Source organism: Arachis ipaensis, chromosome B10 (genome assembly GCF_059453495.1).
Source record: "Arachis ipaensis isolate K30076 ecotype BB chromosome B10, ASM5945349v1, whole genome shotgun sequence".
NCBI classification, from domain to species: Eukaryota; Viridiplantae; Streptophyta; class Magnoliopsida; order Fabales; family Fabaceae; genus Arachis; species Arachis ipaensis.
The window spans coordinates 115,705,602-115,721,875 of NC_142435.1; the positions used below are offsets into that span (position 1 = coordinate 115,705,602).

The window sequence follows — 16,274 nt, forward strand, 5'->3', positions numbered from 1 at the left end:
GCTGTGGGACAGCGGTAAAACGAATAGTTTAGAAATTTTCTAAGTTAGATTCCCCTATTTCATTATGGTTTTAAAGTGATGATTTTAAATTTATTTACGCTTTAAGTTGAATCTTATACTTGATATGAAGTTATAGGATTGCCTCTAGCATCTCAGAGTCTTATATCTTACATTACTGGGTATTGTTGTGTGGAGAAAATAGATGAAATAGAGGAATCAGAAAGGCCCTTTTCTCTTTGTGAAAAGCGTGAAGTTGAGGTCGAAATGAATTTTTATAAAGAATTGAAAAGATGAGGTGTTTCAGTTTTGAACAAAGAGAAAGCACGAAGATAATGGAAAGATGTGCGTGATGGACTCGCATTTAAAAGACATAACAGAAGGAGCGGTTACCAAGGTAGTGCTAGTTGCAAGGGTCAGTTTGATGAAATGTATTACAAATTTGTCGAGAAATTAGAATCGATAAGTTCATCATTGAAGTCAGATTTTGAACTATTGATTCTAAGGGGCATTTTGTTATCTGATTGATCTGAATTTGATTGTCGACGAGACAAAGTCGATTATGACTCGAAAGGTGTCGAAGCTAAGTGTCGAAAACAAGTTCGAAGGCATAGTTGACTCGTGAATTGGGCGCGGACAATTACTTGGCAAACTATTTGAAAAAAATGAGGTGTTGTCAAATGATTGGACAAACTAGTCTATAAATTAACGGGATGCCAATGAACAAGAGTTGAAAATTCTCTTCACAAACAAACTTTCAAACTCTCACGTCTTAGTTACTTTCTTAGTTACTTTCTGATACTTTGTCTTGAGTTAATTTTCTATAATTTTTTTTTCATCTTTGTATTTTCTTTCAAACTTTGTATTTTATAATTATGCAATTTACTTTTATTGCAAAGTTAATTTCTTTCGTTTGCATTTTATTAATTTCATCATTTTCAGTTAAAACTTTTGAGATTCTATAAAGATCTCTTTTATTTTGTTTGATGGACTTTGGTTTTATATAAATCAACTTTAAGTATTGTCAGTTTCTTTTTATATAATTTATCAATTCGGTTCTTTTTTTTATGATTCACAAAGTAAAAATACTTTGATGTACTAAACTGACACTCCAAAAAAATTTTAGTTTTAAAAATTAGATATTAAATCAACCCAAGTATTTTGCGGCTAATTTTTTTTGTTATGGAAGTAAAAGTGGTAATATACTTTAACATGGTAATTTTTGGTGTTTTTAAAAACTGTGGAAGTACACAAATCCCTGGCACCGATTTCTGTACTTAAAATTTTTTAATTTTTTTTAACACAAATCCCTGGGACCGATTTGTGTACCCTCCACAAATCCCTGGCACCGATTTGTGTACCTACACAAATTCCTGGCACCGATTTATGTATCTCTCACAAATCCCTGGCACTGATTTCTGCTTCTCTAGTTAAACGATCCCACATTTAAGAAAAACACCACTACCACTCCAATATTAAAAATAAAAAATTCGTATTTTGCAACGAATAAAATTCTTTTAATTTTGATTTGCGAAAAAATTCTGTAACAATTAGATACATGTAATATTTTTTATTATTTATCTTATTCATAATAACGAACGAAATATAGTATTAGTATTTCATTGGTAGTGTAAATATTTTTAAAAAGATATATATGAATAAATAATCAATTTATTTTATTTATTTAAAAAATAATCAGAAAAACGGTAAAATACAAAATATAAATTTCTTTATCCATTCCCAATCCCACTTATAGAGATAGTGGATGGTCATTTGTTAATGAGCGGAGGTGGTGATTGGAGGAAGCAAGTCTTACGTGGCTCTATGTCACTGGCCAAATTTGCTACGCACCTATTCTGACCAAGCACTAGGCAACAAAACACACATCTAATATTCTTGCAATTATTATTGTGGCAACTGTAGAGTAGAGACCACGCGGAATATATGTAATTTTTTAAAGAAATAAAAAGGAAAGAAAATAAAGAGTTGAAGTTGAAGTTGAATCTGATGCGCGGAGTTTGAAGTCTAAAAAATACTCAAGAGTGCAGTGTAGTGTTTCCTCTCTCCTTCGTTTCGGTCCGTTCATCTCCCTTTGCGCAAATTGCATTGCCTTTGCCCACAGCAAAGCAAACAAATAGAAAAGTAGAAAACAGCTTCGCAACGCACCCAACGTATTACGTATTCGTATCTGTATTTGTATTCTTACTCTTCGCCACTTCACCTCCTTGGGCCCTTATGTACGTACATATATCTTGTTATTGTTTTGGAGGAAAAAAAAAATATCAAATTAAATAGCAAAAAATAGAGGGGTTTTTGTTTCCTGGAATATACTGGTTCCTCTTCTGTTCTGTATGCTAGATTGCTAGTGTGTGTGTTTGTGTTTGTTTATGTTACCCATTATCCTCTACTTGACCTTCCATCAATCGCAATTCAAAGTATTTCTACCAAACCTTTAACCCTTTCTTCACCGCTTTCCTCTGATCTCTCACCCTATCCCTCAGATCTATGCCGTTTTTGTTCCCTTGTCGTTTCGATCTATCTCATGACTTCTCTACGCACCCTACCCTATCGTTTTGTTGAAACAGAACCACCGTTTTTTCCTCAGATTCTCTTTCCGCCTTTGTTTCCGTTTTCTTCTCCTTCTCCTACCACTTGAACAACCTCTCCACTCTCTGATTGATTATCGGTTTCACGAATCTTCTTCTCTTTCGGTTCTGAGTAAACTATAGTTTCCGAATATGGATTTGGATGATTTCCGATCCATATTGGATACTGCCGGCGTTGACGTTTGGCTCTTCATCGACACCGCCATCACCGTCGCCTCCTTGGATTGCGGTGACGAGCTGAGGCGACGGAGGGATGGAATCATAGAACGAATCTTCGCTGCCACAACACCTCCTCTGCCGTGCCGGAACTGCGACGGCGATCGTAACCTGAGGTCCAATGGCCACCAAATCAAGAAACGCCTCAGCCCTAGCCCTAGCCCTCAGCGACAACACAGCCACCACCAGCAACGTCGTGGTGGCCGTGGTGCCGCCGCTGCAGTTTCTCCCTCAACGCCGCAGTCTCTCGGAGATGATGATGACAACGGCCACGCCGACGCCGACGCCGCCGAAGACGACCGTGAAGATTTGGATCCTTACGGCGGCTTGTTCGATGATGAGCAGAAGAAGATTCTAGAGATTAAAGAGCAGCTCGAAGAACCTGACCAGGTGCTGATTAATCAGTTCTTTTTTTCTTCAAATATTATTTTATGCCTTTTTCATGCTAGATGAGTTATAATTTCTATACATTTTTAGCTTATTTTGCCTTTTTCTTTTTCTGTTTTTACTTAAAATTATCTCAGTCTGAAGAATCGTTGGTGGAGCTGCTGCAAAATCTCGCAGACATGGATATTACATTCCAAGCGTTAAAGGTAACTTAGCTTTTTTTTTATTTTTGAATTAGTTTTATTTTCCTGTATAACGGTGTTTGGTTTTTCTTGCAGGAGACTGACATTGGGAGGCACGTGAATCGGTTGCGGAAGCATTCCTCCAATGACGTTCGCAGATTGGTGAAGCTACTTGTGAGGTTGTTAATTAAACACTACTTTTGTTTTTATTTTCAAAATTGAATTAATCTTATCATAATTGCAGTGGACTTGATTGAGCTGTTTTATTTGCAGGAAGTGGAAGGAAATTGTGGATGAGTGGGTGAGGTTGAATCAACCGGGTGGAGCAGCTTCTCTCATGGGTAAACCCAAACCTCAACTCAAATGTTTTGGGAGATTTTTCCTAGTTAAGGAATTAGAAATCCAAGTGTTTGATGATAATTGTTGGCGTTGCATTTACATTTGCAGCTGATGGGGACTCTCCACCGCTGAAAACCACCCAAAACGGGCATCATCAGGTCTTTCTTGGACCTTTTTTTTATGTCATGGTAAAGTTTAAGGCCCTGTTTGGCGTTATTAATATTCTATTTTGAAATTCCTTTTTATTTGTTTTTTGCAGATTCCTGATTTTGCATACTCGCCAAATCCACACAGTGAGTACTTGGGCATCTTATTCAAATCTTCTTTTTGTGTGTCTCTGTTGTTTTGGATTTTGGCGAACAATAATGCTTTTCTGCTTCTGTATGCTGACACAGATGGAAGTTCTGGGTCTGACCGTAACACCTCAGAGGCAGAACCAAAACCAAAAGTGATTCCCCGCAAAGAAGCTCCGCCAAAACCAACGCCGCCACCTTCAGTCCCTACTCCTTCCATCGCCTTCCAAAATGTACGGTTGTGATTATTATGTTTTTATAACCGTTTTGGAAGTGTCTTAACCCTCCAAATGTTGTTGCTAACATCACGGAGTATGAAAATAAAATTAAAAAAAAAAACGAAGAAAAGCAATGAATGTGGGGCGTAGGGGAAAAAGCATCATAGACATGGGGGTGTTATTATTAATCTGATAATCTCTTCCTCACACGTTGTTGCTTTGAATATTAATTGCAGAGACAGAGAGAACAAAGAGATAGAGATTTTGACGCGGAGAGGCTTGCTTCGGCAAGGAAGCGGCTTCAAGAGAACTACAAAGAGGCTGAAAATGGTGGAATTCTCGTTTCTATAGTTTCTTAAAAAATTTCTTACCATAGTACTAGTAGTACGTATATATACTGACGGGTGGTTTGGTGTGTTGTGTGGGGTTGTGTATAGCGAAAAAGCAAAGAACGATTCAGGTGATGGACATCCACGAGTTACCAAAGTCAAAACCCAAGAATGCCTTCTTTGGAAAGAACAAAGGCAGTGGCGGTTCTCAGGGAAGGCACTGGTGATGGTCATGGTGATTCCAATTACCATGTTCGATTCTTGGTACTAGCCAGCCATGTAACGTTTTAAGAAAAAGAAGGGGCTTGTGCCTTGTTGGGTGGGGTGATGCCGGATGAAAATTCCTAAACCCGCTTCACCCCTTGTGAATTTTTCATCCCCAAACCTATTATTTTTCTTGTGGTTTCTATTTACTTAATAATAACCAACGAAAAGAAAGAAAGGAAATTCCAAAATAATTTTTTTCCTGGAGAGGGAACTAACGAAACCAATTTTTTGAAGCGCACATGATTTTCTGAGCCAGGAATCAGGGTAGTATGGAACGGAAACGTTTTTGGGTCGGGGAGTAGGGGTTGTTTTTAATCATTCAAGTAATACATTTAATAACAAAACCATGGGAATTTTGGAGTGAAGTCTCAAGTATGTTGCGTTAATGAATAGTAGGCATCTGTTTTTGAAAGCATCAGCCAAGGACTCAAGAAGTGATGAACAGTTTTTACACGGGACCGGGTTGGGTAGGTGGGAGCCTAGTTGGTTCTGTAATTAATAAATGTGTTGAGATTATTAAGAGTGCATAGTTGACATATGCGCACGACGTGGCTCTTTTCTTTACGTCAAGCAACACATAACATGTCTTTTAGGATTCGGTTGTTCACATGAGCTGTGCTTGGATCTTCTGTGGTATTGGCCTGTCTGCTCCTGTTGTTTTGTTAAGTACGTCAAACCATGAAAAAGTCTTCCTCTTCGCTCCCAATGCTTTTCAAAAAAAGAAATTTAAGCCACCTAAAATGTCAGATTTTAAGAAAAACTCATAGCAGACTTTTCCTTCTGGCGGATTGAGTCGTTTCTAAACCAATCAGCTCACAATATTTTTAGGTTAACGTTTGTGTAGGGGAATTTAACGATTGCTCATAAAATTAAAACTCAAATTAGGGATAGCAATGAAAATAAAATCCGTAAGCGTAGGTATTCGTGAGGATATTCGGAGATGGGGATGAGAGTGGGGGCAAAAAATTAGTAAAAAGGTTACACAATAAAATTCAAATAGTAATATTTTTCATGATAAAGATATTAATGCTTAAAGATTAAAAAGTATTTTAAATAGGAATTGTCTAGTATGCATAATGTTTTTTTTTTGTTTTGTTTTAAAATTGTATCGTATATTTTAGTTATTTTTTGTGTACTTGACGTTTATTATTTTTTTTATATGACATAATTCAAAAATATTAAATTCATTTTCATCTTAATTATACTAGAATTAATGGTTTTTATTGAAATGAATAATTTTCGTGGGGTTTCTCTAGGACTATGGATTGGTTTAATAAAGTTTTTACTTATTGAAAATAGCTTATCAAAATTATTTTAAAACATAAATTTTTAAAAGTTGTAGCACTTATATTTCATAAAATTAAATTAAAAATAATTTTTGATCAGCATAAGTAAAAACAATTGTGTTTAGTAAAATAACTTTTAAAATTTAAAAAGATTATACCGAATATAAATATAAGAGTAAATTTAAATATTTATTAATATATAAATTATATTAAATTTTTAAATTTTAATAAACATAATCCAACTTTAAAAAATATCTTTCTTAAGTATTTTCAAAAATGTTCATAATTTTTAAAAGTTGTAAGTACAAACATATTATCTTTTTTATTTATCAAATATAAAATTAGTTGCTTAGATTTTTAAAAAACACGAATTTTTCCCTACGGAGAATGGGAATGGGAAAGAATATATTTCCGCTATTTGAAACAGGAAAAGGAATTGAGAACAATTTCAGGATGTGGAGTGGAGAGGGGAGAATGCCTATCTCAGATGTTAATGTTTTTACTTTTTATGTTTAACACCCGTACAGCATTGTATGCGTACTAATTACTATAGCAATTGATGCTTAGCTGCTTCCACCTCCCCCCCCCCCCCCAACCCCCTCTTATCTTTTTCTTTTCTTCCAAATTAAAAGATGTTATTGTTGAGGACTGCTTAATGTTGCCAAAAATATTTTTAAAATAATAACAATAATTAACAAATTAGCTATAATATTTGTGTGTATATTTATAATGTTTCATATATGTTTTTAATAAATAATTAACTACCAAATGGTTCAACTTTTATAACAGAATAAATAACTTTTTTGAAACAAAATCAAATTTATTCACAGAAAAAAGCCATCAAATTTTTCTTGAACATAAAAAATCAGTAAAATGTAAAATAAGTTTCATATAAATATGATTTTAATTTGATTATGTTATGTGTAAAATTTATTTGTATGTTAAGCATAGTTGTTCATTTAGTGTAGTTGTAATTTTCACACCTTAGCAACAATATCCTCTAATCTTTAATCAAAGATCCATCAGTTTTGCTTTCGGTAATTACACAAATGCAAACTTATAAGAAAGCTGTTTGTTTTATCATATAGGCTGAGACAATCTAAGGGGGGGTTTAAATGTTTTTACCCGCCTGATACTTTTGAAAGTCATGAACAACTATTTATTAAGTCCTTAAACTACCACCAAAACGGAAGGAAGGAGTCCTTAAACTGACTTCACGTTGCATGTCAAGCTTGTTATCATTAGAAAACGAAGAATGAATCCTATTATTGCTGCGCTTGGGTTTGACTTGGATCATGACAGCGTCAAGCCATCCTCAATTTCCAAATTAATGTAAACAATTCTTGGGAACAAAAATGGGTTAACACTTAACATCGCATTGTACGGCTCATGCCCCTTCAAAAGTATGGGACATCACCATAATATGGTCACATGCCAAGACAGCACGCAAGAAATCAAAACTCAGATATCTATTCCAACAGCAATAGCATACTGCATATATAATGGACTCATCACTTTTTACCTAATTACCACATCCGGGTTAACTACGTGACTTATTGCTAAGCTCAAGAACTAATAGCATATAATAATATAATTGTTCCGACCAAAAGAATTTCCATAGCTGCACCATCAACTATTGCAATCACCAACTTCTTGAATCATCCTCAATTGAACTATTAGTACCATGGCCAGCTAAAACTACAATTTGTGCTAAAAGGAAAGTCTGGGACTGTAATCCTGAGTGATGAGAATCCGGTCTAGTTCACACCATTAACTCCTCAATTTTGCATCTTAGTCTCATCTGTTTTCTTGAAGCCATCAAGCATCCCATCAATCAGTTTGTCCTTCGGGGATAAAAGTGGATCAGCTACAAATGAATAGCTCTTTCGAGAACTATGCTTCTCTCTATAGTTCCCTGAAGGAATTTTGGAAAGGGCACCCTGAGATGACTTGCCCGATGGATTCAAAATCCTTTTCAGAGAATCATTATTAAAGATGTCAACACTATCTGAATTCTTTGCACTATTCTCTCCTTCCTTTCTACAGTGCCAGAAATCCAAAACTTTGAGAAGAGAACTGTCTTGCTCATTACATCTTCGCTTTCCTTGCTCTTCTGGTTGAGTTAAACAGGTACTATCTTCTTCAGACTCAGAAGGATCATAATCTAAGCCAACAGGTTCATAATCAGGATACTTTGAGGTATTATCCAGTTCTTTGGCATTCCTACTTAATTCTGATTCCACATCACTCTGGTCAGAATTTTTGGCAGAAATAGGACCTAATTCTTCCCATGGAGAGTCCATGCTATCATCCTTTGGAGCTGAACCAGACAATTCACTATCTGAGTAGGTGACTGCATGACTAGCCCTGGTAACTTGAGTTTTGAGGATTGAAGTTTCCCGGTCAGAATAACAAACATCAGCAGGAACAGAAGGAAAAATATTAGTGGACTCTAATTTAGCTCCCTGCATTGTCTGCAATAAGGATGCCAAATTTTTATAACCGAGCTTCTGTAAATTAATATGATAGCCACACATCTCATAAAATAGTTTTCGGAAACAACCAATATTGTATCCCTCTGGGTGGATTCTCAATATTTCATCCACAACTTTTTGGCAGTCTACTAATATATCATTTCTAGACCTCTCAGCATATAGTTTTTCAGTGGCAAGTTTCAAAACACTAGTATGAGGAGTATTCTGATTGTGTTTCTCTGCATCATGTTCAAGTAATTTCTGCAGGTTGGACTGTGATGCTCTATTTAAAAAGAGAGACCGAAGGCCATTCGCACCATGAGAAAGGCCCATTGATGAGTTCTTCTGAACTGGTCGAGTCACCTTAAATGGATATTTTGTGGAGCCGCTTACCTCCAACCATTTCTTGTCTGCTATTAATAAATCAATCAGTTGAAGAATATCCTTTTCAGTGAGAGACTCGAGAACCGCAGGACCGCCCTTTTGTAATTTTTGTGCCAAATCCTCCCTGACAAACAAACATAGTAGCATTACAATTTACTCTTTCAACAAGTAGGATTAGCTATTACCTACATGATGATCATCGTTTTGGGGGGGGGCAGGGGAGGGAAAAAAAATAAAGATGAAGAAGAAAGATCAAAGCATAACTTCCAACAGCAAAACATCATGATACAATCGATTTGTTACTTTCATTTTATATGAGGAACTAATCAAGATTTCGAGACAAAAACAAGATGTTATCCATAGCAAAAGGGGTAATTTTTCAAAATATTTGTATAAAACTACCATGCGTAACAACCTGCTTGTTGACAGGGAGACGAGAACTGATCCTTGGGTGGTAAAAACAAAAGATTCCATGTAATTCCAAAAGGAATCTCTAAAAAATAACTCGGGCTTGTCAGAATGACCAACATTCTGGTTCACTTCTGATGTGTTGGCCTCTACAGACTGAGAAACAGTCTGGTCCCGATCACATAATTTGGTCTCTACAGAATGACTAACAATCTGGTTTGGCTCAGATAACATGGGCGCCTGATCTGATATTTTCGGCTCTTCAGCATGAATAACACTCTGGTTCTGTTCAGATAACTTGGACTCCTCAGAATGATTTATAGTCTCGTCCACTTGAGATAGCTTGGGCTCTTCCAAATGACTTATAGCCATGTCTGGTTGACATAGCTTGGGCTCCTCCGAATGACTTACAGCCATCTCTGGTTGACATAGCTTGGGCTCCTCCGAATGACTTACTGCCATGTCCAGTTGAGATAACTTGGGCTCCTCAAACTCAGAGTGACTATCCATGCTGGTCTTATTAGTGGTTAAATCATCAGATTTAGCATTTCTTTTCCAAAATGGAAACCAACTTCTAATCCAACCAAATATTGAACTTTTGCTATGAGTTTCAACACTCCCGCCATGCCTCTTCTCAACCATGAAGTCATCAACTGGCAAAGAATAAGAGCTTTGACAAACCTCATCAGCATCCCCTCTAGTTGGCCCCTCATTTTTGTACTCAGCTATATATTTTCCAGATTCATCATCAACAAGATTGTTTTCCACCAATGTGTTCTGAGCAGAGTGGTCATCTGATGAAGTAGGTTTTCCAGATTTATTGAGACTTATCTCGTCAGGCGTTACAATCTCATTATCTGCCTTAAATCGTGAAACTTCCTTGTCTTTTTGTGGCAGTTGAACCTTAGACAATTGTGCATCAGTCATATTCCCAATCTTCGCACTACTCCTTTCATGCAATGAGGGCATTGAAGGCGTCCTATCTACATCTCTAGGCGTATTTTTACTCTCACCATTCAACTTTTGAGGTGCTTCATTCCCAACAGCAGGTGTTTTTGATGGCCCATCATTGCTTGCAAGGGGTTTGGGAAACTCTGAGGGAGCCAAACACACAAAATAAACACCTTCACCTAAATGCTTGAGCTGTACGTGTGGTATTGATAGAAGAAAACGGGAAAACTTTTTCTGTCCATAGAATGATTTCTCCAATTGCACATTATTTTTAGCCAACTCCGCACGAAAATCTGTAATGGACATCCCTTTTGGATGCGAACTTAATATTTTCCTAACCTGCCTTGCAACTGACTTAGGAATTGGGGGAGATTCACAGCTTTCTGCTTTTTGACAAGATGCAGACTGCTCACTAGCTGAGAAGGGATTTTCAAGAGGCACCTTATAATTTCCATACCAAGAACCAACAGGGCCATCTGGAGGATGATTGAAATGCTTTCCAGTAAGTTCTTCTCCCTTAAGCAAAGATGGCCAGTGCCACATTATAGTTGCTGCAGCGCATAGCACATCAGAAGCTGATCCTGGAGTTGCAAGCAGGATGTTGTAGTTATTCATTCTTAAGCGGTGCAATATGCCAGCAAAGTCTTTATCCCCAGAAATCAGAAAGAGATGCGCAGGTGGCGGGTTTTGAGAAACCCAACACATAAGATCAATAAGAAGAGATCTATCAGCACTATTCTTTCCACCTGCACAAAGTCATTGAAGAAATTATAATTTGGAAAACTTAAATTACTTATGAATCCTCTGATTAGTAAAACATTAAGATTTAATATAGTTCTGAATCTATATGGGACCATAAATACTGATGCATGAGCTGCAAACCATAATATTCACTTATTAGTTGCACCTCCATGGCTTCATCTCAAATATGATGAGATCATGAGTTCTCACCTACGACGGACGCCGCATTCAACATCGCTATTAGTGACATTTATCTAACAAAGATGCAGAAGAGAATAGATTCCTAACATGTTTGAAACTGAAAACCGTTACAAACAGTTATCTACCAAAGACGCGTCTCCCTTTTTTACCAAACTATTTATATATTTTATTTTTAATTTTTAAACACATTTAGTCAGAACATATCTCTTAAAGAGGCCCCAACTAATTAAGATAGATGAAGAAGTTATATATGATTATAAAATTGACATAAAGCAACGGAAGTAAAGACAAGAAGGTAACCATTGGGAACGTGGGCAAGATGAATGCCGGTGTATGAAAGTGCCTCCTGGTTGGATCTAGAAAGCTGCAAGACATCGCCGAAGGCCGTTATATGGACGGGCCCCTTAATACCGTTGGCTCTAACGGCGTCCGTTATGACGGTGGCGATCTTGGACACGTTGATGGTGTTCGGCACTTGGCAGTTCTCGAAGTCCCACCACACCGACACCCTCACGTGGCGTGACTCCTCCTCTAACCGTCTCGGATGATACGAAGGCGAATGCGACGAAGACGAGAATTGGCTGAGTTGAAGTGGAAGAAGAAGAAGAGCACGAGCTGGCGAAGAGCTGAAGAAGAGGCATTTGGGGAGGAATGGGCGCATGGACATGATGGAACCTGAAATAACAAGAAACTTAGTTACAAGAGTTGGAGGAGGGTAACTGAATCTGTATCAGCATCAATGTTGCTGTGAGCTTTGGATTTTGCAACTGGAATTTAGAAATGGAAGGAAGCAGCGAGGGTTTACGAGTATCGACTATCAAGTGAGTAATGACTTGAGTATAGTAGACTAGTAGTACTAAAACCCTTGCAATCCCCCATTTCCAGTTCTGCAATTCCCCTATTTAGGAAATCGAACTCTTTTTTTTTTTTTTTTTGGGCCAGATGAACAATCCCCAAGTATTGAATATCAACCCTTTAGTTTTGTGTGTGGGTGTGGTGTGGGAAATCGAACTCTATCTCGCAATCTTAGACATTGTTTGGGCTTATGGGTCCAAACTGAGAGGAGGGACTTTCTTTTAACCGTGACAAAACCTATTCAATGTATGGCCCAGGCTAAATCACTGTTTGTCAAATAAGCCCTTATCCTCGTCCAAAACAAGCCCTTATCAAGCTTCTACTTGAAACTGTATATCCCTGTTCAGAAATATGTATATAAACAAACTTATACTCCAAGCCAAAAACATAAAACTCATTCTTGGTCTTCAAAATTAGTCCGTGGTTAAAAGATTTAGGTTTAAATTATTTTGAAAATCTTTATAATTTTATTAAATTTATAAATATATCTTGATAATTTAAAATTTTTTAATTAAATCTCTGTAATAATTTAGATTTCGTACTTAGATTCTTATTAATAATAAACGTTGAAAAAGTTTAACAAGTGTGAATTTTATATTTACTATGCATACTCACAGTACCCATTCTCTCTCTCTCATCTTTTCTTTTCCTCTCCCTAACTAGGCCTTCTTTTTCTTTTGGATAGCATACCATTGGACTGGAGTGAGGTTCAACGCATCCAATTATGGGCACGGATTCTATATGCCGTGTGTGCTTGGCTTACCAATGTGCATAACATTTTAGCTGACCAGTGCACCTGTTGATGAGGAGTCATTGGATTATATATATATTTTTAATATAACAATAGAAATTTGTCTGAATCTAATTTTATATGATTAGCTAGTTAATACTTTATTCTGCTTTTGTGTTAGTGGAATAACTTTATAAATATTAGTTTCATGATGGTTATTATTGTTAAATTTAAAATGTTTTGTGGTATTATATCAAAAAATTAAAAAATCAGATATTTAAATTAATTCAGAATTGATAAAATTTTGTTGGGTAAAATATTTTTTGTTGTATTATTTTACATAAACAACAGAGATATCGTTGAACGCCGAAGTCGGGGCATCAAGCCAGAGTGGGAGAGGATAGTACTTCACCAGCCTAGCGTGTGGACAGGCTTCTTGGCTAATATCCTTGCTGCCAACGCGCACGACCCCTCCTCATCAGCACGATCCTTCATCTCCGATGACGGCATCCCCAACCCGCAACCGGTGTTGGCAGACAACAATACTTCAGGTGTGCAGCAACGCTTCAACAGCAACTATGGAGCAAATGCCCCTACGAGGAGGATTAAGTGTGATAGGGATGAGATTAAGAGGAAGATGTTGTCTCGTGTACGATAGAGTAGATGCCTTCCTCCTCTCCGTCTTTCTCTTAGCTTCCTCCTCTTCCTTCGCCATTGTAAGCGCACTGTGCCTTCTACTATTTCCACCGCCGGTGACGACTCCAAACTTTTCCACTGCCTTTGCCTTTCCATCGCCAGAGAAGACAGTGCCGAAGTCTCCATGGCTAAGTGGAGAGGAGAAGGAGTTGGTGGCGTGACGAAAGAGTGAGTAGGAGAAGCGGTGGAGAGGTTTGTTGTCGTCACCGGCGGTGGAGATAATGGAAGAGGTGGTGTGCTTGCGACGGCGGAGGAAAAGAACGAGGAAGAAGAGAGAAGTGGCGGTGACAGTAATAAGAGGGAGAAGGATATTGTGGTAGTGGTGGTGGCGAGGGAGATTCGGTAATAGTTTTTGGAAGTTCAACATGAAAAGTGAGGGTGGGAGGAATAGGAAGACATGGAGATCGAGAAGGTTCTGAGTTAATGATAGAATTGGAGAACGTGATTAAAGTGAATAAAACAAAAAAAAAAGATAAAAAAAAATTATAAAAACATCCCTCCCTTAAAAAATTATAATAAAAAAGACCCATTAAAATAAAATATTTTATTTTGACCAATTTGGCTTATCGGTCCGCCAAATCACTTTTTGGCGTTTCGGTGCACAAACGTGTCCCGCGTACTGAATCCGTACATATAACAGCAAATATGGAAGCTAACTCAAAAATGAATACATAAAGGTACATAAAAACACTCCTACACTCATCCCTTTAAATAGGTCTAGGTATTCTCCAGTGGCTGTCACTCATCTTTCCTCTCTTTCCTTGTAATGCATGACCGAGCGGCGTAGTTCAGCCAACTCGACTTCATCGCAGTGGCAACAACGAAGACGCAAAACAAAGGCAGCAGTGGAGACGATGCAAATAGACAGTAGTGTTGTGGAGGAGTGTGGAAGATGGAATTGAAGGGGGAGAAACCGAGGCATGGAGAAAGAGGTGCTATGAAAGATGGAGATATGAATTGTGAAATGTGAAGGAAAGAGACAGTAAATCACTGAATTGTGAATTGTGAACCGTAAAATTGTAAAAGGATAGAGATAATAGCATTAATTAAATAAATATTTTTGAAAAATTAATTTCAATTAGAATAAATTTTAACATCTTCTGTTGAATTAAATATTCTTTAAGTTGAAAACTTAGGGCAATCGACTTCATGTGAAGTTGATAGCTGAGAGCCGTTAAATGAAAATTTAGTCAAATCAGTCAAATCATCTAACAGCTCTCAGTTATCAACTTCACATGAAGTCGACTGCATTTGAGTTTTCACCATTTTTTAAATAATAAAGATGTGATTACAAATTTAAAATTAGTATAAAAATAATAAAATAATTAAATCAAAATTTTAATATTGATTTAAAGTTAGTGTTTTTTTATTAAAATGGATCAACTAAATAAAATATCTGTACATGAGCCTATTCTTTTTTTATAACTTACGAAAGCATACACACATCTGCTCACATCAAACGTAATTTATAAGTTGTAAAAATTAATCATGGACCTAAAAAGTTTTTCACAAAAAAAAAAAAAAAAAACTTTCTTATAACTCATTTCGAAGGTTGCAAAAAATTTCTCAATGGTCATTCATGCTTTTAACGTGCGAAAAAGTGCTGCAACCACAGGCATATAAATCACATACCAATGATAAAAATTAGTGCATTACACCAATTTTCTTTTCATATAGAAATTGATTTTTAGTCAGTATGTTTCATCTAAAATTTATATAATTTTACTAGTAAATACACCCATGCGATGCACAAAACAAAAATAATTCAAAGATTATAAAATTATAACATGAGATGAAAAATTATAAATTTATAAGACAGGAGTATAATCAGAATGATTGATATTGTAACATCAGTTTAATGTTTAATGAATTTTTTGGAAAATTCCACAATATACAATATTTATGGTAGTTTTTTCAATCACCCCATGGTATTTTGGATTACAATTCTAATCCCATCCTTTGATTTAACTCGAGAAAGTGCAACGTAAAATTGACCATATGTAAATACAAATTTCAGTAAAAATAGTCAAATCCTATTACGAGTTTGTCCTTGAGACTTGTTTATTGTCATTGCAAATGAAAGCATAATAAGAAATTGCCTTCTTTAAAATTTAAATGGAAGCGTCTTGTTATTTGGAACCATGTTCATCTTAGGTATTAAAACAACTTGCCCAGACCCTTCATTAATCAACGCCATGCACTCAATGACATGGTTACCTGGCTTCCTCACCTGTAGTTTGGTACCACTACAAAGCCCATTGGATTAATCAATGTCCCTTAACAACATGACAGGTACACCAACTTTTAATTTCAGCATGTGTGGCAGAACTCCAGCATAGTTTATTGCATTCAGCATGTCAGTGATAGTTAAGAAATTGTCATATCGGTCTAGAATTTCTCTTATAGAAATAAGAACTTCGTTGTAAGCATAGCTCCAAACCAACAAATAATTCTCACATAAAAAATTTGAGTTGTCACAAGTATAAACCCCAATGAAAAGTTAACCGAAGTATTTAAACTCCGGGTCGTCTCACAAGAAATTGCAATGAAGTGGTCAATTATTGACTCTGAAGGTGCAAGGGGGTCTGATTGGTAAAAGGGCAAGAAAATAAATGGGCAAGAATTTAAATGACAAGAAGAGTAAATCAAGCAAGTAACTAAAGAAAGCAAGTAATAAAGAGAGACATCATTGGAAAGATTTGAGAATATAGGCT

The 16,274-nt window shown here is 36.5% G+C and overlaps 2 protein-coding genes across 2 annotated transcripts; one reads left to right on the forward strand and one right to left on the reverse strand.

The window, feature by feature from the left end:
- The first annotated feature begins 1,916 nt into the window (after positions 1 to 1,916).
- Positions 1,917 to 5,022, forward strand: LOC107622503 (putative mediator of RNA polymerase II transcription subunit 26c). The gene is made up of 9 exons (XM_016324427.3): positions 1,917 to 3,209; positions 3,344 to 3,412; positions 3,485 to 3,567; positions 3,662 to 3,729; positions 3,836 to 3,885; positions 3,987 to 4,020; positions 4,123 to 4,253; positions 4,475 to 4,568; positions 4,676 to 5,022. Exons 1-9 carry the CDS (start codon positions 2,736 to 2,738, stop codon positions 4,792 to 4,794), a joined length of 1,122 nt encoding a protein of 373 aa, XP_016179913.1. The 5' UTR covers positions 1,917 to 2,735; the 3' UTR covers positions 4,795 to 5,022.
- A 2,383-nt stretch (positions 5,023 to 7,405) lies between these two features.
- Positions 7,406 to 12,156, reverse strand: LOC107621011 (uncharacterized). The gene is made up of 4 exons (XM_088509621.1): positions 12,085 to 12,156; positions 11,580 to 11,954; positions 9,394 to 11,083; positions 7,406 to 9,102 (listed from the first exon to the last, which is right to left on the reverse strand). The coding sequence occupies exons 2-4, from the start codon at positions 11,944 to 11,946 to the stop codon at positions 7,899 to 7,901; spliced, it is 3,261 nt and encodes a 1,086-aa protein (XP_088365747.1). The 5' UTR covers positions 11,947 to 11,954; positions 12,085 to 12,156; the 3' UTR covers positions 7,406 to 7,898.
- Positions 12,157 to 16,274: the final 4,118 nt, after the last annotated feature.